The sequence below is a fragment of the Protopterus annectens genome, chromosome 5.part1 (genome assembly GCF_019279795.1).
Source record: "Protopterus annectens isolate FY-2018-M chromosome 5.part1, PAN1.0, whole genome shotgun sequence".
NCBI classification, from domain to species: Eukaryota; Metazoa; Chordata; order Ceratodontiformes; family Protopteridae; genus Protopterus; species Protopterus annectens.
Window position 1 is genome coordinate 401115175 of NC_056736.1, and position 26626 is coordinate 401141800.

Sequence of the window (26626 nt, forward strand, 5' to 3'; positions counted from 1 at the left end):
TAATCCTGGCCTTCCCATTTAAAGTGCTCCCTCATGGAGTGAAGAGTCTCTGAAAATGAAAAATCCTCAGGAGGAGAAGCTGTAGGAGTGGAATCATCCACATCCGAATCAGAATAAGTAGGAAACTCTTGTAAGTCTTCCACAGAGGACTCTGAAGCCTGTGAACACTGTTCAAAACTATCAAACTCCTGTTCCACCCTAGGCCTCTTATCAGGCGGGGGCATAGAACCTCTAATTAGAGTAATCAAATCTTCAGCCATTTTAAGCATATGTTTCTTAGGCACAGAGCCCGAAATGCCAGGAGAAGCCCCCACAGAAGCTGAACTTGGCCTACCTCTAAAAGAAGCTTTGGCAACAGAAGGAGAGGCCCTAACTACCTTAGGAAGAGAGGGAATAACAGTTACCTCAGAAGCCCCCTCAGCCTGGCCTACGTCCTGAGAAGGCACATCCTGTAACAATAAAGTATCCGCCTGAGACTCCACGGAGACTCCCGGTAAAACCTCTGGCTCCACTGAGCCCACTAAAGAACCGACGTCCAGGACTGCCGGTTCCTCACCCCTAGGCTTCACTGTTTTGTCCTTGCGCTTCTTGGATGAAGCGGGCGTCGGAGTATCCGACGGCATATTATAATTGCAACGCTTTCCAAACACTAACCTAGCACAATCTAGCCTCCTCTTAATAGTGCGCTTGTTAAATCTAGCACAAGAGCGGCAACCAACAACGTCGTGCTCAGGTCCTAAACAAGGTATACACAATGTATGATAATCCCTATGCGGTATCTGCTTCCCACAAGAAATACAGTTATTCACTTTTTCTGACATCCGGTTAAATACTGAGGCAAAAAAAACAAAATGTTCCCAACGGGTTACTTAGCCAACTCTGTTTCGGTCTGAAACTCCGGTTTCGGAAAATCTCAGAACGCCAACCTGCACTCGCAAAATTGCTTCTGCATCGGACCATGCGGCAAAAAAGACTGAGGATATGACGTCGGTCATGCGCATTAGTACCCTGACGTACTGACGTCAGTCTAATGCGCCCTGACCGACGTCAGCCTTATACTCTGGTATTCGGGCCGACTGGGACGCGGACTATACCCAATAGTCAGGACTGCAGCAATGGAAGACGAAGAACATCCTGAAATTATGAACGTTAGATGCGATAGGGCAAGAGACAATAAAATATTAACTTTTCTGACAGAAAAGTACTTTGTAAAGCAATTAAACAATTGACTGTACTTAGCTCAAGAGAAGTAGCTTGACACGACCGGATGGCAATGCGGCAAACGAAATCTGGGGTAACAGGGATAGGGGGATTGTGGGTAAGAGTTTAGCTCGAGAGTTTGAAGCTGACGCGAGCTTGGAAAATGGCTGGCTTGGTTCCGAGCTCGGAACCGATACCCATACGTAAGGAATGAACGAGGATTAACAATATCAGATCCAACATTACCACACTCTTCAAATACCTCTCAACCTAGCTTCTCCCTCTTACCCATACAAATCTCCACAATAAAAAAAAACTCCTCCTACATAAGCTCAAACCTTGTACTAGTGCACCAGACAACCTGCCTGCTGAATTACTACAGATATCTGCAAGCATCATTGCCTACCCCATTAGCATACTTCTTAATAGAACAATTCAGGAATCCCAGGTACCTCAAATTTGAAAGAAGGCCTATATTCTCCTTGTACACAAAGGTGGCAAAAACTGTGACATCTCCAACTTCTGACACATTGCTATTCTCTCTCCCATCTCCAAAATTTTAGAAAAACGTACCCATGCTCAGCTTCTAAATCACCTAGTTCAAAACCAAACCCTCCTTCCTATTCAGTGTGGCTTCAGGGCTGGACGCAGTACTACCACTGCTCCCATTTCCTTTATGGACACAGCAAATTGGGCCCGTGACACTGGCAACATTGTCGCCGCACTCTTTTTTTTTAACTCTCTAAAGCCTTTGATATGATATCCCATTCACTTCTTCTCATCAAACTCTCCAACTTCGGCATTTCACTCCCCACACTAACCTGATTTTCCAGCTCTCTCTCCAATAGGCAACAATCCACCAAATGTCAACATTCTTTCTCACCTTTTCTTAACACAATTACAGGTGCTCCCAAAGGATCCATACTAGGCCCCTTGTTATTAAGCACCATCATCCAATATGCAGATGATTCTACTATCATCTGCACCAAGTACATATCCGAGCTTCAAATGCTTACCCAAAATGCCTTCACATCCATCGAAACTTGGATGTTCAACAATCACCTTGCTCCAAACCCCAATAAAACTAAACTCCTAATATTCACCCCTAAAAAAACTACCTTCCTCAACAAGAATGATTTCACTATCCAGGCCAAAAACAACACCATTATGAAAGTTGTTCCAAGTACGAAATTGTAAGGTGTTATAATAGATGCAAGCCTTACATTTGACCTCCACATTCACAGCCACATAATAAAACACAAAAAATCTGGCATGCTCTATAGTCGCAAATATTTCCTTAGCCATAAAGCAAAACTCACTTGCCACATCCTTCCTACTACCACATCTCTGTTATACGGTGCCCCTATCCTTACCAATACCCCGTCCTCTTAAATCCAAACACATGCTACAACAAAATTGCCAACTTCGTAACAAATATTAAATTCTCAGACCCCCACTGCTCACCACTGCAACAACTTAGCTGGCTCAAACTCCCACACTATCTCACATATTTACAAATAACTATTCCACATAGACTTATACACAAACCTTCAGATTGCCCCTCTCTTTCATTTACACTGACTTTGTACCATCCTAACAGAGCTCTCAGATCTGAAAACAAACTACAGCTCAGTCGTACAGCCAAATCTCCCACCTGGACAAATGCTCTACTCTTTTACTGTTTCTAACTCTGGAACTCCCTTCCATCACCAATCAGAACCACCAGTAATCCTGTTCTCTTTATAAAGTCCCTTAAACATCTTTCTTCCCTGTGGCTCTGCACAGCTGCTAAATCAACACTCCCTAAAACCTGATTCCCCCCATTACAACTTCATAGCCTATCTCATCTCTACTAACCACTTGTACTTTTTTCTAAATATATCAATATACTAATAATAAAACTTCTTACTTCAATACATTAATATTCTACTTATAGGAACTAACTCATTACTACAAAAAACACTACATAATAAATATACTGACTACATGAACTACTGCATGATGTTTGCATTTGCTATATTTGTACTAGTTCAAATGCAACCCACCCTCTTCTTGTGAACTGTGCAATACTATAAATGTAAATAATCTAGTGTGCCTAGCTTAGACTAGTGTTTATATAACACTATATACCCTTCATTGTTTAATATTACAAATGTAAAAATCTGTTGCGTGCTTAGCTTAAACTATTGATTATATTGCACTGTAAACTCCTGTATTGTTTTTTGTTGATATGTGGTTGTTGCTTAACCTTTGTGGAGCTTTTCTCACCGGGCCTCGACTGAAAATGGGCTCACCTTGGCCCAGTGGACCTTCCTGGTAAACACATGCAAATAAATAAATGAAAGGGATCAAAACCCTAACATCCACAGTGTCATTTGAAGAGTGGACAGGTATGGATGGATAAGAGATCCCTTATCTTGTATGAGAATAACTACCTGGTGAGGTAACTTGTGATTGCCCCAGGCCAGATGAAAAAAGGGAGAACCAGTGCTGTCTGGGCCAAGACAGAGTCACAAACAACATTTTGGGAGAGTCCTGCTTGATCTTGTGCAGCACTCTTAGCAGTAGGAAAGGCATAAAGAAACATTCTCTTCCAAGGAAAAGACAGTGTGTGTCCACTTTTCAAGCTAGATGACTTGGTACTCTAGAACAGAATAGAGGAAGTTGTCTGTTCAGAGGGGGAGGAAAAAAGATCTACCTGAGGAATACCCCACAGATGGACTATGTCCAGAAACACATCTCTGTGGTGCTTCCATTTGTGAGCTTATGTTCTCATCTGTCACTAAATTGTGCTCTGAAGGAATGTAAACTGCCTGAACAGTCAACTGATAGCCGGATCACAGGCCTGAAAAGCTAGCCTGCAAAGGAGATGAGACTTTGTGACCCTCCCCCCCCGTTTGCTGATATACCAAGATATGGTGATATTATTCATGAATATTTTCAGGGGGGTTGGGGAGAAATAGGGAATGAAAGGCATTTAGAGCCAGAAGCAGATCCCTCATCTCTTTTATGTTGATATGGTCTGATCTCTGATGAAGAGGCTAGAGACTCTGAACTTTCAGAGGGCCACAGATGTCTGTGAACAGTTACTGGATCTGTCACTGGAGCTCAAGTTTGAGACAAGGAAGCAAAAGAACAGGGAACACCAGGTGAAGCCACACCGACTTGAGATACCATTGAAGCTTCCTCATATAAAACCTGGCAAGAGGAAGCATGGGAATGGTGGAGGCCATAAACCTCAGAATCCTGAAAAATTCCCTGGCTGCGAGACAGGGCAGAGGAAGAAGAAACTGGAGGAAGGTTGTCACAGACAAAAACTCTGGAGCAGGATGAGGGGTCAACATGGAAACAGTCTGAATCCTACAACCGAGAAAAATATGATCCTGGGAGGATGTAAGCACTGATTTTGAGACTGATGGTGAACCCCAGACTTTGTAAAAAGACAAGTGGTAAAAGTGAAGATCTTGTAGAGGAATGCTGGGAGAAGGAGCCTGAATATCAGGTTGTCTAGATAAAGGAATATCTGAATTCCCCAAAGCCTGTAAAAGGCAATGACAGGAGTGAGGCATTTGGTGAATACCCTTGGGGGAGTGGAAAGACCAAAGGCAAAATAGAGAACTGAAAATGAGAAAAAGAAAGAGAAACAAACATTTCCTGAACAGAGGGTGACTAAGGATGTGAAGATGGGCATTCTTGAGGTCTAGACAGACCAAGAAGGCCTGGAGGAGAAGAGGAAACAAAGACTGAAGAGGCAACATCCTGAAAGAAGGGACCCTGAGAAAATTTTTGAGGAGAGACAGGTCAAGAATTGGTCTCCAAGTCCCCTTCTTCAGAGGAACCAAAAACATCCTGGAATAAAAACATCATCTTACTTGGGTGGGTGGAACAGCCTGAAAGGTGCCCTGATCTAAAAAGGACTGCAAAACCTCTGGAGAAAAGAGAGATTTGGTCTAGAGGAGTCTCTGGAATGCCTGAAAAGGGAGGAAGAAATTTGATGTTTGACAGACAGCTCCCAAAAGTCTGAGGTGATCTGTTGCCAATTTGGGAGAGCCAGAGAAAGTCAGAGACAAGGGGACCTGGTCAAGGGTAAGACGAGGCAAAATGTCAAATAGAAACAGGATTGTCATGAAAGGAAGGCTTCTAAGATGGAGTCTGAGTGAACTTAGCAGAAGGAATACGTCTGGACCACTTTCTAACTTTGGCAGGTTGAGGAGTCTTCCTATGAACAAAGGCAGATTTAGAAAGGTCATTCTTCTGAAATTTGGATATAAGGGAGACAAAAATATGTTTTATTTCCTGCATTACCTTACCCTTATCCTGAAAGGACTTAAGATCAGCAGCACCTGTCCTAAAGTGATTTTTATTAGAAGACCATCTAAAACTTGGCTTTAATATAATCAGGCAAGGCCAAAAACAAAGCAAAGAATAATGCCTCATCACAGAACCAAAAGTAGAAGCCCTGGAAAAGGCATCAACAGTATTGTAACTGCATTCTATGGAGTTGACAAGTGACCTGGGAAGTGGGCTTAAGCAGGGAAAGAGCCGAGGCTTCCCCTTTTGAATCAGGCAGATCAGACATAACCTTAGCAACCTGACAAAGGAGAGCAAAGACGTAACTAGTCATGTGGGTTTGGTAATTAACAGCCAAAAATGACAAGGTCTTTGGGCTTTCCATAGCTCTACTATCCTTATCAGAATGAAGGAATCTAGAAGAAGGCAAAAGTTTTAAGAGCTTACCAGTTGAGACTGAAACTACAGAAGAGTCAACAGAAAGACACAAAGAATTTGCAGTCCTCAGACATCTTGTAGAACCTGTCAGGTTTCTTATGGGATAGGGGTTGAGAGTCAGGAGCTACAGAAGTAGCAGAGATGGTGTAAAAATGTGCTGTCAACACAGTAGAAACTGCAGACAGCTTAAGAGACTCCATCTGTAGAAGCTCACAGTATCTCTATTGGATGTCAAAGACCTGAGAGCAATCCCACTTAAAGTACCCCATCATACGAGCAACAGTATCTCCAAAGGATAATTCTTCTAAAGGGGAATCCTGGCTTAAAGAACCATGGACTAGAGGAGAAGGAATTTGAGAGTAGTATGGAAGGGATTCTTCCCTAGAATCTATGTCCTCAGCTGAAGAATCCGATTCCCTTTTCCTCTTAACAGGCATGGAAGACCAGGGAGGAGCAGTGACTGGCACCACCTTGAGGAGGTTTCAAGGCAATAAACAAGCCTCAAATAAAATCCGGCCATTCATGTGGGCATCTTTAGCAATACAGGTAATATGCTTGGTCTTTTGATTTTTCCTAAGAGGGACATCCCCCCAATAGCCCTTGGTGCCTCAGTCCCTTGTCGGATTCAATGATCGAAGTAGGAATCTCTTCCCTGACTAAGATTTGAGGAAACCCCCTCAGAAATAATCAACCATGGTTCCCCCTCAACTTCCAGAACAGACATTTGAAAAGCCTCAGAGGACATATGAGAACTCATATTCATGTCTGCCTTTGTTGGGGTAGTGGCAGGGGAATCCAATGCAAGGACCAGATGTTCTTCAGGGTTTTCAGTAGTTTCTAGAGAGACATCCAGTGGAGGGTGGACAGCAACTAGATCAGGCCTCAACTTTTTTGCCTTCTTCTTGGAAGACAGCTGTCCCTCGGGACTGGAGGATTCTGCCATAGAACCATGAGCCAAAAATTTAAGATGCTGGTTCTCGAGGGATATGGAGAGGGAAGATGAACGTCTACAGAGAGTATTATGGACAAATGCTCGACAGAAGAGCACTGCATATTGGTCATAGGAAGCACCTAAGCAAAAAAAAAAAAAAAGACACTGGTTGCGTCTTTATGGAGAATTTCGTCTCTCACAGACATTTTCCCTTCCTGGGTGAGAAAGTAACAATACTGGGAAAAAAAGAAGAAACTCCAATGGGGCACTTATCTGAAGACGGCTTGGCAATAAGCACAGCAGACAGGTGTTCAGACTGATGTTCATTAAAGGTGTTTGGAATGGTGGCAAAGAAATTCTGAGTATTTGCATCCATGTCACCTTTATGCCCTATGTGGACAGCATACATGTGACGTATGGTGCCAATAAGATCCAAAGGCTTTGGTACTTATTCTGCTCAACATCCGAGCTGTTGGCTGGCTGTGATCTACCTGCGAAAATCAACTGGACACACAAGCTAATTTAAGTATACTTTTCTCTGCAGTTTTACTGTTTAAGATTAGTACTGCATTTTATTTATTTATTTCATTGAGTATTTACTGAATATTGGGGTCTCTGTCTTTCTACAGTTGGTTTGCTAGAAGTGTGAAAAGTGTAGCTTTTATTACTGAAGATTAATACTACATTTTATTTATTTTTTTCATTGAATATTAATTGAATATTGTGATCTCTATCTTTCTGCAGTTAGTTTGCTAGAAGTGTGAAAAGCTCTGTAGTTAGTTGGTGCTTTGGAACTCCCCACCCCTGCTGTAAATTTGTTTTTGGACACTCTTCCTGGGCCAAATCTCATTTGCTCACTTAATTGAGTACAGCGAGATCATATTTTGATTTCAGACACAACACCAATCACATCATTCACAGTAGTTATCGTGCACCAGTCTCTCACAAACACAGCCCATTAGGCAAAATAATAAACCAACGTAGCATATAAGGCATAACAATAAACCAAACATACTTAGTCATTGGCGACTCAACAGTGAGACACACCGATGCCCCCCTCACCAGGCTCAACAAGGCGAAGGTCACGGTCAGCTGTTTCTCAGCTGCTAGAATTCACCACATCACACACACACACTCAAGTCTCTCCACAACAGGTACAAGTATGACTCTGTCATTGTCCATGCTGGTGTGAACGGCTTGAGACGTACCTCCCTGGACTATAAGAAGAGAGACATGATTGAGCTCTCAGAGTATGTGTTCCAGGCAAGTATGACCCTAGCCCTAAGCAGCATCCTACCTTCACCAAGAATACCACAATACTAACAAAAAATGTTTGACTTCAACAAGTGGCATAATTTCTGGTGTCTTTCTAAAGATATCTAGTATCTGTCCGCCTGGGATGACATGGTCAACAGGCCATGATGCTTTGCCAGAGATGGCCTCCACCTGTCACCCCTAGGGTTCCGGATCTTGGCCAAAGCTCTTGCCTCCCCCACTGTGCCTTTTTTTTAGGCTATATCCCAAAGACAAACATTCCAACATAAAAGATATGTCAAAAAGCAAACTGAAGGTCATGCTGTTCAAAGCTAGGAGCCTTAATCTGAAAATGCACTCACTGGAGGCTCAACTCACAATGGAAGATACGATGTCTGTGCAGTCACAGAAACTTGTTTCAGGACTGCAGAGAGCACCCCTGCCTTACCAGGCTATACCTCATTCCACACTTTCCGACCGCAAAATGAGGTCAGAAAGACTAAGGGTGGTGGAGTCCCGATTTTCATTAAGGACAGGCAGACCTCCAGACTGGTTTACCAACACGATGCACTGGAATTACTCCAGGTGCAACTGACAGTTGGCAAGACACCCATCCAAGTTATAGCCAGCTATAGACCCCCCTCCATGTCTCAGGACACCCATACCTCCTACCTGGACCTACTTGACTCCATCAAGGTACCCCCTAACACCCTGATCCTTGGTGACTTCAACTACCCCACCATAGACTGGGTGAACTATCCCTGCTCTAATGCACTCACCCAATGATTCCTTGACTTCATCAGTTCTAACGCACTAGATCAGCTGGTCTCATCCCCCACAAGGAGAGATAACATACTGGACTTGGTTCTCACCAACATAGGCGACTGCTGCGCCACTCCCATAGTATGTTCTTCCCTGTTGAGTTCAGATCGGTCTGTCTCACTCAAAGTTTCTATCCCACCCAACCCCTCCCCAGCTGTAGCCAGGCTAAAAAACTTTTCAAAAGTTGACTACAACCTCCTAAGGGAGGGTAGGTTCACACCACTGTCCCACCTGAGATGATGCATACAACTATGCTGAACAGTACGCCAGTGCAGTATACAAGCACCTGTACAAATGTATGGACTCCGCCATATCCAGCAGAACTAAAATCTGCTTCTCAAGGAAACACAAACCTATCTGGTGGACATCCTCTATCAACAGGCTTTACAACAAAAGGAAGAAACTGTTGTCCAAGGGTAAAAAGAACAAATTCCAAATCGGAAGAACTCTCTACTCTGCCTCAACAAGCAAATTAAATGTGAGAATCAAACCTTGCACCTTGTGGTTGAAAGGCAAACACCTTAACCACTGTACCGCTTGGCCTTTCACTAGTGAAAAACTCCAAAGCCAATTATGGGTTGCAACTAGCCTCCAAAACAAAGGGAAACCACAAGTCCTTCTTCAGTTACATTAGGAACCTCCATGGCAAAGTCCAATTATATTCCGAACTAGTACTTAATGATGCCACTTACACTGATCCTGCTGACTTAGCCAACCTGCTGGCTGATAGGTTCAGCACAAACTTCACCCCCTTATCGCCCCCCTCCAAAGGCCCAGCTGACATCCCCGATACTTGTCCCACACCTCACATCTCTGTAGATCAAGTGTTAAAGGCCCTATCCAAGGCAAAGAACACAGCTTACATGGGACCTGATAGTATCCCAGGCTGTACTCTGCACCATCTCCAGCAAGAACTAGCTTCACCATTGAGCACCCTATTCAACCACAGCCTAACTAAAGGCTCCATTCCAGCAGAGTGGAGAAAGTACAGTTGTGTACCCACCATAAATGTAGATGTTCGAGTGTATTCACTGTTGCAGTCATTACACTTGGGTTATCCTGCTGGCAGTCGACCCGCAGTCGGCCCGAGTTCCAAAGTCTTGGTCCGGCGTCGGTTGCTGTCGCCTCTTCCCTGACGTCAGTGTGCCAGGGGTATAAAAGTTGCAACCGATGCCATTTTCTTCAGTTTCAGACAGGAAGGCCGAAAAGATATAAATATGCCAAACAACAATGCATATATTACTATAAACATTTCTTTCATCTACAAGCAAATACACCACATAGGTTGTATAGAGTTGAGAAGTACAGAATAGTCCCAGCAAAGAGGGGGGATGGTGGGTGGGTAACCTGGACTGCAACAGTGAATACACTCGAACATCTACATTTATGGTAGGTACACAACTGCACTATGTTCATCGTGTTTCACTGTTGCAGTCATTACACTTGGGTAGAATCCCAAAGCTGAGGTTGGGTGGCTGGGTCTAGATTGGATTTGGCGAGGCTAACAAGCCCAGCAAAACTGCGGTGGCAAAGCCTGCTCTGGATTTGGAGTAGAGAGGTAGGTGGTAGTGCTTGGTAAAGGTGTGCACTGAGCTCCAGGTTGCAGCTTCTAAAATGTCTTTGGTTGGTACCCCTCTGAGGAAAGCTGCTGATGTGGCTGCTGCTCTGGTAGAATGAGGCCTAATGCCCTTAGGCACAGATTTGCCATGTTGTGCATAACATAAGCGGATGCAGTGTCCTATCCATTTGGAGATTGTCTGCTTTGTAATAGGCTTTCCTTGTGATCCTGCAGCATATGCTACAAACAGTTGCTCATTTTTTCAGAAAGCTTTTGTTTTGTCCAAGTAAAATCATAGCTCCCTGTGTATATCCAAAGCGTGCAGAAGTTTTTCCCCTTTATTCTGGGGATTTGGGTAGAAAGTAGGCAAATGAATGGTTTGGTTTCAGGCCACATTGGAGACCACTTTTGGCATGAATGTTGGGTTTGTTCTAAGAGAAACCCTGTCTTGATGAAAAATGAGGAAAGGTTCTACAGTCATCAATGCCTGTAACTCTGAGACTCTTCTTGCTGAAGTTATTGCTAGGAGCAGAGCAGTTTTCCATGACAGGAATTTAAGATCAGCTGTGCTGGCTGCTTCAAATGGAAGCAGTGTTAGTTTTTCTAAAACAAAATTGAGGTCCCAAGTTGGTACTGGTGCTCTTCTAGGGGGTCTTATATTCTTTGCCCCTCTGAGGTACTGTCGTAGTAGAGGATGTGAAAAAATAAGTTATGTACCTACCATAACGTTCCATGTTAGTTGTCTTCTTCTCGCCTTCTTTCTTGCTGGATGGGTTCGGAGCCGATCCACGGCTCTGACTCGGCAATCTACTAAAGCTCGAGAGCTATTTACTGGCTCGAGGCCCTCCCTATATCCCACAATGCTAGGCGTCAGATCCCCAGATCTCGTTTGGCAGAGCTAACACTAAGGAAAGATTCAAGGACACCTGTCCAACCACAAGGAAAACTATAGTACAAAGACAGATGAGGACACAATGTACATCAGAGTTGTCCAGAGGAAGAAGGCCCCAAAAGGGGACTCTTCTCGGTCTGTCCAGGCTAGGGGGATGGAGGGTGGGACGCAAGAAAGAAGTCGAGAAGAAGACAACTAACATGGAACGTTATGGTAGGTACACAACTTCTTAATGTTAAGTTGTCTATCTCGCCTTCTTTCTTGCTGGATGGGACAGCGTCCCTAGCACCTTAGTCCTGGGTGGCTCATCGGAACAGACTCTTGAGCACAGTGGAACCAAACTCAGCTCTATTCCTAGAGGCCACATCCAACTTATAATGCAAAATGAATGTATGAGGAGTGGCCCAAGTGGCTGCGGCACAAATAGATTCCATTGGTAGTCTTGCTTGAAAGGCTACCGACATAGTTAACGCTCCGGTGGAATGACCTTTAGGTTTAGCAGGGAGTTGTTTATGTCTGAGTTGATAAATCAAGGTAATAATAGAGGACAACTACCTGGATAAGGTTACTTTGGAAACTGGCCGTCCTTGTTTGCCCTCAGCATAGAATAAGAAAAGTTGGTCTGATTTTCTTATTTGCTTAGTCCTGTCCAAATAGAAACGTAGTTGCCTGTGAACATCCAAGCGGTGCAAATTTTGTTCGGCTTTGTTCGAATAGTTAGGAAAAATACGGGCAGATCAATAGTCGGATTCAGATTTGTTTCAGAGGGTATCTTGGGTAAAAACGAAGGATTAGGCCTAAGTGAAAGTCTGTCCTTATGAAACACAAGATAAGGAGGACGAATACAGAGGGCTTGAAGTTCCGAAACTCTCCTAGCTGATATGATGGCTACCAAAAAGAGAGTCTTCCAGGAGAGCAATTTTAAGGAACAGGAAACCGCTGGTTCAAAGGGGGGGGGGAATCAAGGAAGCCAGTATCAAGTTCAAGTCCTGCGGGGGATCTCTGACCGGGGGTCTAAGCAACAAAGTTCCTTTAAGAAAGGCCTTGCAAAGTTTGTGGGACATGATGCTAGTTTCTGACAGGCTAGCATGGAAATTTGCAATAGCAGCTAATTGGACCCTAACGGTGGCAGAGGAGGAACCAGCTTGAAAGAGCTCTGCTAAAAAATCTAAAACATGATGGACGGGCTGTAAAAAGGTCAATATTCCTAGCCTCTGCTCAGAAGGAGAAACATTTCCACTTACTAGCATAAGTCTTCCTGGTGGCAGATTTGTGAGAAAAAAGGATGATTTCACGCACCGGCTGAGAAATTAGCGGAAGCCTGGCTAAAGTTGGAAGTGGCGCAACCAAGCTGTAAGGTTGAGAGACTGAAGGGACTGGTGCAGCCCACCTGACTGATGGACCAAGAGGTCTGGCACTGGGTCCAGATTCCACGGCTGCTCCAGCAGGTGCCGATGCAAGAACGGGAACCAAATTTGTCGAGGCCAGTAAGGGGCAATGAGGATCATCCTGGATCCCAAAGCGGTTGCTTTCTGAATTAGCTTGGGAATTAGGGGAAAAGGTGGAAATGCGTACAGAAGACCCCGGGGCCAATCGTGAGCTAGAGCGTCTCTGGGGGAGTGGCCGGGAAGGGGGAAGAGAGTGAAGAAGTCGTCGCACTTGCTGTTGAGAGGGGTTGCAAAAAGGTCGCAACAAGGTTGACCCCATCTGCGGAAGATTTTGTCCGCTACTGATTGATTGAGAGACCACTCGTGAGGCATGAGAATAGCTCTGCTTAGCCTGTCCGCTATGACGTTGGACCTCCCGGGGATATGTGCTGCTACCAGAAACCGTTGAGAGGAGATCGCCCACTGCCAGAGTCTGAGTGCTTCTCGACATAAGGGATAGGACTTGGTTCCGCCCTGCTTGTTGATGTACCACACTACCGACATATTGTCTGTCTGAACTGCAATAGTCCTGGGTGGGTAGAGAGTCCTGAAGAACTTGCAACGCCAAAAGCACCGCTCTCATCTCCAAGACATTTATGTGCAGATGGTACTCTAGAGGTTGCCAGGTGCCTTGGACAGTCCTGCCCTGTAAATGCCCCCCCCCCCCACCCGATCAGGGAGGCATCCGTGGTCACTGTGGCAACAGGAGGAGGAAGAATACACGGTCTGCCCTGGAGTATCAGAGGGGAGACCATCCACCAAGCCAGATGGTCTTTGCATGATTGAGTGATTATTATCTTGTGAGACATTGGAAGCTGTTGAAACGACCATTGAGTAAAAAGCATCCACTGAAGAAGCTGCATGTGAAAACGAGCCAGGGGAACTAGTATGATTGCTGCTGCCATGAGGCCCAAGGTCTTTAGTACAACTCTGGCCTGAATCCTGTTGCACTGTAGTAAGACTTGCACATGTCGGCGGATTTCTGAAACTCTGTCGAGAGGAAGCCTTGCAGATAGATCTTTTGAATTTAAGATTGCGCCTATAAAGATAATAGACTGAGAAGGCGACAATGCAGACTTTTCGAAATGTAATGATATACCTAGCTCAGAGCAAGTTTGGATGGTATAATCCCTGGCTCGCAGTAGCTGATGCCTGGTGGGAGCAGTGAGGAGCCAGTCGTCGAGATATGGAAACACCTGGAATCCTCCCAGTCTCAGGTGAGCCGTAACCACTGCCATGCATTTGGTGAACACCCTGGGGGCTGTGGTGAGACCAAAGGGCAGGGCCCTGAATTGATAGTGACTGGCTCCCAGCCAGAAGCGGAGAATCCTTCTGGAGCGCCTGTTCATTTTGATATGGTAGTAAGCATCCTGAAGGTCTATAGAGCACATCCAATTGTCCTGACCCAAAAAGGGTAGACTGGACTGGAGCGTGACCATCCGGAACTTTGTTCTTTGAACAGACTTGTTTAGCCTGCTGAGATCCAAAATGGGTCTCCAGTCCCCTGCCTTTTTTGGCACCAAAAAGAACTTGGAGTAGATTCTGGATCCTTGCTGGTCTGCTGGGACTGGCTGGATGGCCCGTTTGTCTAGCAGTTTTGAAATTTCTAGCACTGCCTGTTCCCTTAGACCAGGTGGAACATCTGGAAGGGACTTGGTTGTTTGTACCGGGGTGTAGACAAAGTGAATCTTGTAATCCTCAGATATGATAGACCGTACCCATTTGTCTTGTGTGAGGAGTTGCTTTAGAGAGAGTTGCAGTCTGAGTGGCTACATTATTCGCCATGCTGACAGGTGTAAGGTTCTGAGTTGACTGTGCAGAATCTGATAGTTTTGCTGTGTCAGAAGATGAGGGATTAGAAGAAGAGGCCAAGGTGGGCCTTGGGACAGAGTTTTCAGGATTGGATACCAGTGCTGGCGTGGCCAGTCTGGTGCAATCAGGATAATTTTTGGCCTCTCTTGTCTGGCTTTTAGAAGTAACTTGGTGAGAAGAGGCATCGGAGGGAAGGCATAGACTGTCAGGTTTTTCCAGCTGAATGATAGAGCATCCACTTTCCATGCTTGAGAGTGATAAGTCCTTGTGCAGAATGTCTGTATTTGGCAATTGTGAGGGGAGGCAAAAAGATCTATGTCTGGGCGTCCCCACTCTCTTGTTATAATGTTGAACACTTGTGGATTTAGCTTCCATTCGTGAGGATCCATGAGATTTCTGCTTAGTTTGTCTGCCAGTGTATTTTTTGTTCCTGGCAGGAATTGTGCTTGCAAATGTACCTAGTAGGTCAGTGCTGTGTTCCACAAACTCATGGCTTGTCTGCATAGGGGGTAGGAATGCGTGCCCCCTTGCTTGTTTATGTACCACATAACTGTGGTATTGTTTGTCTTTATTAGTAGTTGTCCTAGATGTATTAGGTCCTTGAAGGCTGTCAGGGTATTTTGTACAGCTAGCATCTCTTTTTGATTGATGTGAAGATGCATTTGTTCCCTAGGCCACGTGCCCTGAATACATCTTCCTGCCACATGTGCTCCCCAGGCATAATCCGATGCATCCGTTGTTATTGTCTGCCTGGCTGTAGGTAAGGTGAAAGGCTGTCCCTTGTTGTGGTGACAGGCCTGGGACCATCATCAAAACTCCTTGTTGTAGGCAAGGGATCAAGGTTATGATTGTCTCTAGGCTTTGACAATGCTGAGTCCAAACACTTTTTAGATACCATTGTAGTTTCCTCATATGCAGTTTTGCATATGGAATTAGTAGAATGCAGGATGCCATGAAACCCAGGGCCTGCAGAATTTTTCTTGCAGGAGCTGGGTCTTTTTTGCCATCATTTGAAAGTAATGAGTCAGTTGCCTTTGTTTGTCTGGCGTGAGATAAGCCATCTGGGCAGTTGTATTTAAGCTTGCACCCAGGAATATTATCTCTTGAGAGGGCACTAGTTTTGATTTCTTTTAGTTTACTGTGTACCCTAGGCAAATTAGTAACCTTTTTACAAATGCCAGGTGCTTTAGAAGAATGTCCTTGCTCTCTGCTTGAATAAGGCAGTTGTCCAAGTAGGGATACATTTGAATTCCTTTTTGTCTGGAAAATGCAATTACTGGTGCCAGGCATTTTGTGAAGGCCCTGGGTGCAGTAGATAAGCCAAAGGGCAGTGCAGAGAATTGGTAATGCATTAAGCCTGCTATAAATCTGAGGTATCTTCTGCACGATTGTCTGATTGGAACGTGCAGGTATGCCCTCCTTGAGATCCAAAGTAACTAGCCAAGCCTTCTTGCCCAGCATGGGCAGACGTTGTTGTAGTGTTAACATTTTGAATTTTGGAACATCCAGGAAGGTATTTAAGACTGACAGGTCCAGTATTGGTCTCCAGGCTTTGTCTTTTCTGGGTACTAATTAAAGTCTTGAGTAAAATCCTTGTCCCTAATCTTCTTGTGGAACTTTTTGAATAGCTCCCATATCCATAAGAGCAGCAATCTGTTTTTGTGCCTCTGCCCATTGGTTTCGTGGCAGGTTTGGCATACCTTTTAGTTTTGGAAGAGTGTGGAAGTGGAACTTGTACCCCTGAGAAACTATATTCAGCACCCATTGGTCTTGGGTGATCATGTGCCAATTGTTTGAGAAAAGTGCTAGGTTTCCCCCTAGGGGTGCTGTCAACTGGTAAGAGCTTGGCATTTGCAGAGGGAAGTCATTGTGTCTGTTTCCTATAAGGTTGTGATTTGTCTTCTCCTACTTTGGGGGTTGAAGCACCCCATTGCTTAGGTCTGTAGGAGCCATGGGGCTGAGATCTGCCTCTTGGGCGTCTGTATCTGCCTCTTTGTGGCCTTTCTGACACTGGAAAGGACCAGTTTTTTGAAGGCCAGTTTCTGCTAAATCTAGGTGGTTGAACCTGTAAGAAATCTTTCACCGTTTGCATTGACTTTGCTTTATCCTCCATTTTCTTTAACACCTCTTCTGCCTTAACACCAAACAAAGAATCATGCTGTAGTGGAGCATCCAATAATTTTACCTTAACATGGTCAGGTAAACTTTGTTCTTTCAACCAAGCATGTCTTCGAATAACTGAGCCTGTAACTGCGGCTCTACAGGAAGCCTCTAATGAATCAAAACCACATTGCAGAGTATGCTTTCCCACTTGTTCAACTGCATGCAATAATTCCTGCATTTCTTTACTGTCTGGATTTTCTGTATTTGTAACCAGTTTCTGCTTTAACAATGACATGAGATACTGTTGATATTTAAGCATGTAAAACTGACAGTTTAAAGCTCTTACAGCTAAAGTAGCAGAAGTGTAAACTTTTTCCCCCCATCTGTCCAGAGCTCTGGAATCCCTATCTGAGGGGACAGGATTTTTGGCAGTGGAAGCTTTAACCCCTTTAGGACCCTGAGAAATTGTTTCTGGGTCTGCAGCGGGGGTTTTGTAAAGAAATTTATGAGAGTCAGGGACCCTGTAGTACCTGTCTGGCTTTACTGGTGCAAGGGGTAAAGAATCTGGAGACAGACTGGATTCAGAAAAAAACATCATCTACAATATCAAGCACAGGGGGGATAGCCAGGGGCCTGTGCTGAGGCAATAAAAGGAAATCTCTGAGCCTTTGCTTGGATTCTGAGTAATCCTGGCTCTCCCAGTGGAAATGCTCCCTCATGGTGTGCAGGGTTTCCCCAAAAGAATAATCCTTAGGTGGTGAGGCTGAAGGAATGGACTCTTCAGCATCAGAGTCCTCATAAGGAGGGAGAGAATAGCCCTGGTCAGAAGAAGAATCAGAGGAAATGGAAACTTGATCAGAGGAATCATAATCAGTGTCTTGCCTATGCCTTTTGTCAGGAGGGGGATGGGAGCCCCTGATTAAAGTAATAAAGTCTTTGGCCATTTTAAGAATCTGTTTCTTTGGCATGGATGACTGTTCTGGAGAATGCTGCACTTATTTCCTTGTCTTTGACTTTGCCTTTACTGCTGTAGTAGCCTTAATTGTAAGTTGTGAAGGTCTGAAGATGCCCTCAGAAGCCGGTGCCTGCTCAGCGGCTCCGGACCCATCTGAGGGCATAGTATCCATAGGCCCAATACCTTGAGTTTCCACAGGCCTCGGGGCCTCCACATGGCTGTCGGTTACGGCCTGTGGCTCTGAGGTAGCGGGTGTCAGGGGCTGCGAAAGCGCCTCACTGAGAACCGGCGACTGGCCTAGAAGAGGCTTCGTCGTTGGTTTTGGACCTCAGATGCCTTTCTCTTTCTTTGTCTTTGCGTTTTTTATACATTCCGGTCATCCGTTGATCCGACGGCATTATATAGTTAAATCTTCATCCAAAGTAATGTAAAGCAAATTCAAACCGACGTTTAATAGTGCGTTTATTGAATCTAGCACAAAACCGACAACTAGTGATCAGGGCCAAGGCAAGGAATGCAGTAAGAGTGAAAGTCCTTATGAGGTATTTGCTTTCCACAAGAAATACAATTATTAACTTTTACTGACATCGGTCTGGAGCAAGAAAAAGTTTCCCCAACGGGGTACTTAGCTTTATTGAAGACTTCGGTTCTGAAATTCAATTTTGAAAATCTCAGGAGTCAGCCGACCGGCACTTGCAAGCTGCTTTTGCTTTGGGCACCGCGCGGCAATAAAGACTGAAGAAAATGGTGTTGGTTGCAACTTTTATACCCCTGGCGCACTGACGGCAGGGAAGAGGTGACAGCAACCAACGCCGGACCAAGACTTTGGAACTCAGGCCGACTGCGGGTCGCCTGCCAGCAGGATAACCCAAGTGTAATGACTGCAACAGTGAAACACGATGAAATCTGCCATTGTCATCCCTTTGCACAAAGGTGGTGCCACTACTGACCAGGAAAACTATTACCCCATCAGCTTGACAAGTTTGATCTGTAAAGTCAGGGAGCGTATTATTACGGAGCTCATAAACAAGGACATAGACAATCTCCAAGCACTTGACCCCACCCAATTCGGACTTATCAGGGGCAGATCTTTTTTTTCCAACTTATATTTTATTGCATTTTCAGATTTAAATGTTAACAACGACAAAAAAAAAAAAAAACAGTATACAATGAAAGAAAATGAAAAACATTATACAGACATTTAACATAAATCACCTATATCATCCTGTCATGACAGAAGAAAAAATAACTGGTTATCTACTGTATAGTAAAGACATTAGCCAACAGAATAAGACATTTATCTAAATAAACTGAGATAATATAGACATAATATTAGGAAACAAAAGGTGACCAGTAAATAATAAAAGAAGTAAATTAAACCTTTGAACTCAACTATTTACAACTGTACGAATAGTGCCACTAATAGTTGAGAGAGAAACTTTTACTAATCATGTTATTTTACAATGAATTATGCTGCTTAGAGATTTTATTTCAAAGTTATTAGAGAGAGGGTCTTCCATACCAAATAATGCGGGTAATTACATAGTTATAACATAGATATTTATTATTCTAAAATGTGGTCTAAGATATTTTTCCATATTTTTAGGAATTGTATTCGTTTCTTTTTATCATTAATCATGAGTTTGTGTGACATTATGTAAGTGTGGGCCATATTCGTAAATTCTCCCCAGTTTAATTTAGATCTGTCTACCCAGTTTTGAGCAATATATAATTTGACTAGTTCAAATATGGTGATCAGAATTCTGAAATCTGATGTGGGCATGTGAAGTGAGTTAACATGTAGAATCGCAAATTCCCAGGATAATGTAGATTTCCCATAACCCAGATCTTGCCTATTGAACCTAGCTGACTTCTTTGAGACAGTCACCAAGGCCCTGGATGAGGGAAAGTCAGTACATAGAGCTTATCTTGACCTGTCCAAGGCCTTTGACACAATCCCCCACTCAGGCATCACCGAAAAGGTAACACAACTTGGTGTTAATCCCTATCTAGTCAGATGGGTGGCCAACTGGCTTACAGATAGGTCCCACAAGGTCAAAAAAGGTGCTGTCACCTCTGACAGCAGATCTGTTACTAGTGGTGTTCCCCAGGGATCTGTCCTGGGACCCCTACTGTTTGGCATAGACTTCTCAGAGGTTCAGGCAAAGACAAAGGGCCTGTGGCTGACCAAGTTTGTAGATGACTGCAAGTTGGATGCTGTCTAACTCCCCAACTGATGTTAACATACTGCAAGAGGGTCTCACAGCTACAAATAACTGATGCCAAAGTCAAGGCCTTAAGTTAAATGCAAACAAATGTATTATCATACCATTCGGCAAAAACACGGCCCCTAATGATTACCACATCAATGGCAAACCTGTGGTGAGAGACCTGGGTACTCAGATTGACAACAATCTCACATTTGACCATCATGTGGTGGTGGTGGTCAGAAAAGCCTTTTACTTGGTTCATCTTATAAGTAAAGAGATTTCATCCAGAAAAAGGGAGGTTATTACCTCTCTGTACTCCTCCCTTATTAGACCTATGATTGAGTACAATGCTCCGTTTGGTATGTAGCTCTCCAAACAACTGCACCAACTGGAAATGCCACAGAAATACCTCACAAAGAGAATCCATGGCCTCCAACACCTATCCTACGTGGACAGGCTTAAATCACTATCACTCTACTTGGTATCATACAGACTGCTCAGAGGTGATCTTTCTCTCGCCTACAAGGCAATATCGGACCCTGCCCCACTAGAGATGCTCCATATCCGTAAGTATGACTCCTCACACATTACCCGCTCAACAGGCCTAAATCTAATATGCGACATCAACAAAACCTGCTGAAGAGAGAGGTTTATCTCCCAGAGGCTGCCCAGTCTCTGGAACAGACATCCCATATATGTCAAACAGAGCACTTTACTGGCCCTCTTCAAACGCAACCTTGATGAGTGGATGGGAAACCATAAATTTGTCCCATGGGTTCCACCTTTGTCCCTCACGGACAGAGGTGACAGGTGCTGAGTGAGGTTTCTTTTTTTGGGGATAAACTCTTGGCTAGGCTTGTAAGGGCCCCAGGGCCATTAGCCTAGTAACCTCCTATAATCCTACACTGGCCAGATAATGGGCTATCCTTGGCAGGAGATCCTTTCAGTGAAGAAAACCAGGACAGTGATATGGAAAGACATCAAAAGAACACACACACTACACACAAAGTAAAAAATACAACAGAGCTAACTCTAATATCAAAAGTTGAACTAACTCCTACACTACTAAACTACTGTAAATTAGACAGTAAGAAAAAAGGGTGCCAACTGTGCGAAAGACAGAAGGAATTTTCAAAATACTAAGTTTAAGCTTTAAACTATAAACTCTTCAAACACATCAGACAAGTAAAAAAAACTGCCACTTAGTTACTCCCAGCCTGAGCACTGAAGATCACATCGGAGTCCAATGAGTGGCAAACAAGGTCTGATGTAACCACATGGGCAGTAGGGGGATTATGGGTAAGGGAAGGAGTCTGAGCTATGGATCCAAAGTCTAGAGTGGAAGTCAGAACTGGGTCAGATCCAATTATCCAACCACTGAGAAACAGAAGAGACAACATCAGATCAAATAGTTGACACAGTAACAACATAACATACAAAGCAAGTACAACTCTGAGATTAATTTATCATAATACTAGATGTTTGACAATTCGCTGTTGCAGTCATCAACAGGCTGTCTACCACAAGCAGTCTCAGACATCTGGGGCATCGTAACATCTTGGTATAAACATTGTGTCTGCTTATATCACCCACAACTTTTTCCTGCCCCTATTGATGCTGAAAGCATAACACCGCCACAAAGCAGTAGTCCACTAACCTATGTATCTTGAGAGTTTCAGTCTAGCAGGGGAGAACTTAAAGCCCTCCCATGGCAGCCTGGACAAAAATGAAAGAAACAGGCTACAAAGGAAGAAAAGGAGGAAAGGGGGCTGGAGAGGGGTGAGGGAGATTAGCACTCCACCAGTTAAGTAACAATCCCATAAGACACAGGAGCTGGGCTGTGGACAGCAACAATGCATAAACAGAAACATCTACTGCTTTAGTAATTTGATTAAAAAATGTACTATGTTCTTTGTGCATTTCACTGTTGCAGTCATAATTAATGGGAAGACTCCCAAAGCTCTCATTCCCAACAATGGTGGGAGAAATCATGTTGACAGACATGACAACTGATTCATTAAATGCATATACTCAATTGTGGTAAGGCTTTCCTACATACGGTTGACCCCCCCCCCAAACTTATATATCCAGTCTGAAGTCATGTAACAGCAGAGAAATGACATAACTCTACTTTTGCTGAAAGTTTTTGTTTGAGTGAATGGATTTCAAACTATTGGCATTCACTTAAACAGTGCTCACATCAAATTTCTGACACAATCCCCACGAGTAGTTAGCCAGAGATCAGATTAGGAAGAGGGATGGGCTCTCAGAATGGCTGAGGGAAACTCTGTCCTGCCCCCAGAAACAATGTCTAGTTTGTACTGACCTGATACTGAGTGGAGTGAGGACCAGGTGGCCTACTTCTAAAAGGTCCTATGTGCCTATCACCTTTAAGAAGGCAACAGTTGTGGCAGTGCCCCTGGTAGACTGAGCTTTTTCTGCACATAGAACAGGTTTGTCATGGTGGTTAACAAAAACACAACTTGCAAGCCATTCTGAAATAGTCTGATTTGAAACTGGTAACCCCTTGCAGGAAAATAAAGTAACAGTTGGTCTGATTTTCTAATACCCTTGACTCTATCAAGGTAAAATCTCAATTGTCTATGCATATCTGGAATGCAGGATCCTTCCCCCCTTTGTTTTCAGGCTTAGGAAAAAAAAAGTCAGTCAGTCGAATAGTTTAGTTAGATATACCTGTTGCCACCTTTTGCGTGAAAGAAGGGTTCATTCTTAAATTCAGCATGTCTTACTGAAAAATACAAATAAAAGGCTATTTGCACATCAGAGACTTGACTTCTGAAAGTGTCCTTACTGATACAACGGCTACCAAGTTTTCTGTGTCAAATTAGGACAGGTATTGTTGGCTAAAAAAAAGTTAAGGTTAGTTTTTCTAAGACAAAATTTAGATCACAAGTGAGAGAAGACTCTCTTTCCGCGTGGTCTAATATGGAGGATGCATGACAGATGGTCAACAAACTACAGAAGAACTTCTAAAGACAGACATGCAGAAATAGTTGATGAATGGGATTCATATCATTTAGTCAAAATCTGTAAATGCAGGACCACAAAATGACTGTAAATGAAAGACTAAAGCATAAAACGTCGAACAATGAAAAAAAGCAGACATTTTTTTTTTTTTAAGATGGCAAGCTCCCCTGCACCCCCTGCTAATTATATATACTAACTCCAAGACTGCACTACAGTGGGGAAAAGGGCAAATTCCCTGATCGCCACCGTTCTGTGATCTCATGCAGAAGTTTCCTGTTTTCAATGGGTTGATGGTTTGTGCTTCTATCTTTCCAGAGCAACCATTTCTGGTTCGACATTTGAAAACTTTGACGAAACTACTGCTTCTTGATAAATGCATCTTGTGAGATGTTTAAGACAGCCCTGACTAAAAAAGTTTCAAGGACACCAGTGGTATTAATGGATCCTGGCTCCTCCTGTAGCAACAGACGGAAAATCTCTCAAATTTAGGTAGTCAAGACTTTCTATTAATTCTTGGCTTTCCTTCTGGCAGTAGGATGTTCTTTTCACTGTAGGAATCCAAAGGCTACGAAAGATGAATCTTCCAAACAGTTAATCTGAATGTCATCAGTTTTGAGCGTAGCAGTGATCCTCCTGAGCTGCATCAGGAAATCTACAAACTAATGCAAAAGAAAATGTTTCTCTTTTACCATTTCTAGGAGAAAGAACAACCACTAGTACTACATGGGCCAGAATGGCTGAATTAGAATCATCTCTGGCCTGTCCTCTCTCGCTTTCTGGATGAGCCTTGACAATAAGGGTACTGAAGACAATCCATAAAGAAATGGACCCACCTAGCAATGAAAAGGCATCCATTGCCCAAGCTTATTTGTTTGATGGTCTGCAGCTGCACTTCCTTAGTTGTTCTTCATGCAAGCAAAAAAAAAGATCCATCTCTAGTACTCCTCCCATCACATGACCATCAGGTCTAAGAATGTATTCCCAATACAGAATTCACCTCTGGTGATCTGCTCAAACTGTTTAACATTTCTAGGTAAGTACGCAGAAAGCTCTCAGGAACATCTGTACTGCCTGAGCTTCTTCACAGGCTTACACGACTAACCTGCACAGTGGGTGTGAGTTCCTTATTAATCAAGACTGTGGCATTCTCTGTTATCACTTGCTGAAATCTCAGATTCTAACAGGATTTGAAAGCCATAAGTGCCTGAATGACTGTTTTCATCTCTTATGATGGCTTGTTTCTTTCACTTCAAGGGACTTCACACTCCCTGAACCTTGAAGCCCAGTGTACTTAATCCCCAGCTCAAGTCTGAAGCAGCATGGTCAAGGTCTGACTGGCAGTAGGCTATCTGAAAGGCGCACCTTTGTATCTGTGTATTTGTGCCACATTATCAATATATCTCCTTCCTTACATGGAGTAGTATTAGGATGACCAAGCAATGCTGGAACGTTTTTTGCTCAGAGGGAGATGCCACTGTGTGTGTGTGTGTGTGTGTGGTGGACTACAGAGGGCAACTCCAGCAAAAACAGGTGTCAGGGACTATAAGGCACCTCACTACACCTGATGTCCTTGAGCCTAGGGCGTCTTACTGGCCTCCTTGTAGTCCTTCTTTCAAGGGCCCTCTCAGAACAGTTGTTATTTTTACAGCAGGGCATCCACTCAGGAACTCACTGGTACCATGGTGGCCCTGGACAAGAATGCAGCTTTTTCTTCCTGCAATAAACTTCCAAGAAATTTAGCTCTCTACTATACAGTCTTCTCAATGAACAGGGTTGGATGGGGGAATACTTCTGCCCACTTTGGAATGCAGGCAAAACTGTTCTAACAGACTGACAACACTCTGAGTGATGTACACTGATATCACAGACTGTAACAAAAAAGAAACAAAAACTTCATAACTGGACATTCTTCTTACATGACACACATTCTGACATCCAAGTGGACGGGCCCCTGCATAACCTAAAGGAGAAGGGCACTAAGCTCTGGAAGTCAGGATGGATATTGGATTTTCTGTGGCAGACAACGTGAAGACTACTGCAACACTGAACCATACGATGAACGCCCTTGAATGCAAGCCTATTTCTATCTCTGATGTAGGTTGAATGGCCTTCTAGTCTAGAAGCAGATCAGGTTAAATTTATCCTCATGAACTGTGAGAAAATCTGGAATTGGAGCACAATATAAGTAGTAGTTATGCCCCTTACATAAGTACCTGTAGTTTACAAAGTCAGCTGTCTGCAAACAGACAAAATCTTCCTTGCAGGAAGTTGGTGGATCATGGTGGAGGAAGACTATATACCTCATTAGCAGGTACGTGAAAAGTGTCTTTTTTCTTGAATGGTGGTTGTGGTTTCTGTGCTCTCTGTCTCTTGAAACTGTTTCTGTCTGTAACACTGGGACTTTGTTTCCTGTAAAACTGCCAGGATTTGGTAAAGACAGTAGCCAACTCCATGGCTTACACGTACCCTTTCTGGATGACATGAAAAAAAAAAGGACTGAAAGGTTCCACAACGGGGTACTTATCTGATATCTTGAATCTGATGACAGCGAGAACAGGAACACCTGGAGTTCTACGACTGGCAGCTGAGAAGTTCTGAGGGCTGGTGCAAGCAGATGTCACTTTTATGGCCCACATTCTTTGAGCCACATCAGACGTCCCACACACCATATAGGGACTGAAAACTTTTCCATACTGGCTGGACGTACGCGAAGCAAGAGTAAACCCACATGTGGAACACTGCGACATTGGAATAGAAGGATATTGGGTAATTCTGGTTCTGTTTGTTCTGTGGATATGCAGGAGGTCCATCAGAGTGGGGTTTGACAATGCCCTGTATGCCAGGCATAGATCTCCCCTCAAAAGCCTGTAGGAGACAGAATACAGAGACAGGGCCCCTGAGGCAGTCTGCACAGGACATTTTACTTACACCCTGTATTCTTTTAGTGAGGAACCTCTGTGGACATTCCAATTGTTTGACATGCCTGGTTAGGTATACCAAAGGGGGCACTGTACTCAATGATAAGGCCGATTAATTTTGAATACAGTAGAATGACTTCCTTAGACTAAGATGCCATACCTTTGTTTATAAGTTACTCAACAAAGAATGACTTCCTCACCACTGTAGACACGTGATGGTCAAAAAGTAGATTACTATTTGTGTGTGCCCCTAAGTCCCTGACTACTAGACCAACTGTAAGGGGTGCATTGTCAATATGATAGTTACCAGGGATGGATGACTTCCCAAAAGATACTATTATGCATTTCTTAGCATTTAGTTTTAGTCCATGACTATGGGAGACTATAGTATCTAACTTTTACTTTTGAGCAACTAACAGTGAACATAAATAAGGTATATTGAAGGGCAACACTTTTTTTCCTGGTAATGCATGATTTGACTCTGAATCCAAACTGCTAGCTACCTCAGAATATTAACAGTAACTGTTATAATTACGGTGGCTTATGTTTTAACACCTGTGTTTTACTAATGACAAGAAGAGTAGTTACTTTCACATAAGGCAACATTCTGGTCAGAACAGTAGTAACCATAAACTAAACAGTCAGTAAAGCTTTTATGTTCAGACAGCTTTAACAGTGTAACAAAACTTGGTCCAATTCTGCTGTTCTCCAAAACCTTAGGCTGACGTAACACCATTTTCTTCTCTCTCTCTACACCCAGCCAAACCACAGTCTGTGTAGTGTATTAACTTCATACAACACCAATACATTTTAACCCTGAATCTCATT

General features: G+C 43.7%; 1 protein-coding gene across 1 annotated transcript in view; it reads right to left on the reverse strand.

Moving 5' to 3' along the window:
* Nucleotides 1-26626, reverse strand: part of SCML2 (Scm polycomb group protein like 2) — a 2608432-nt gene that overhangs the window by 271364 nt on the left and 2310442 nt on the right. Inside the window, exons 14-15 of the mRNA XM_044073060.1 lie at nt 20701-20735; nt 3722-3735 (exon numbers count right to left, since the gene is read on the reverse strand). Coding sequence (XP_043928995.1) covers nt 3722-3735; nt 20701-20735 — 49 coding nt within the window. The remainder of the gene's footprint in view (nt 1-3721; nt 3736-20700; nt 20736-26626) is intronic.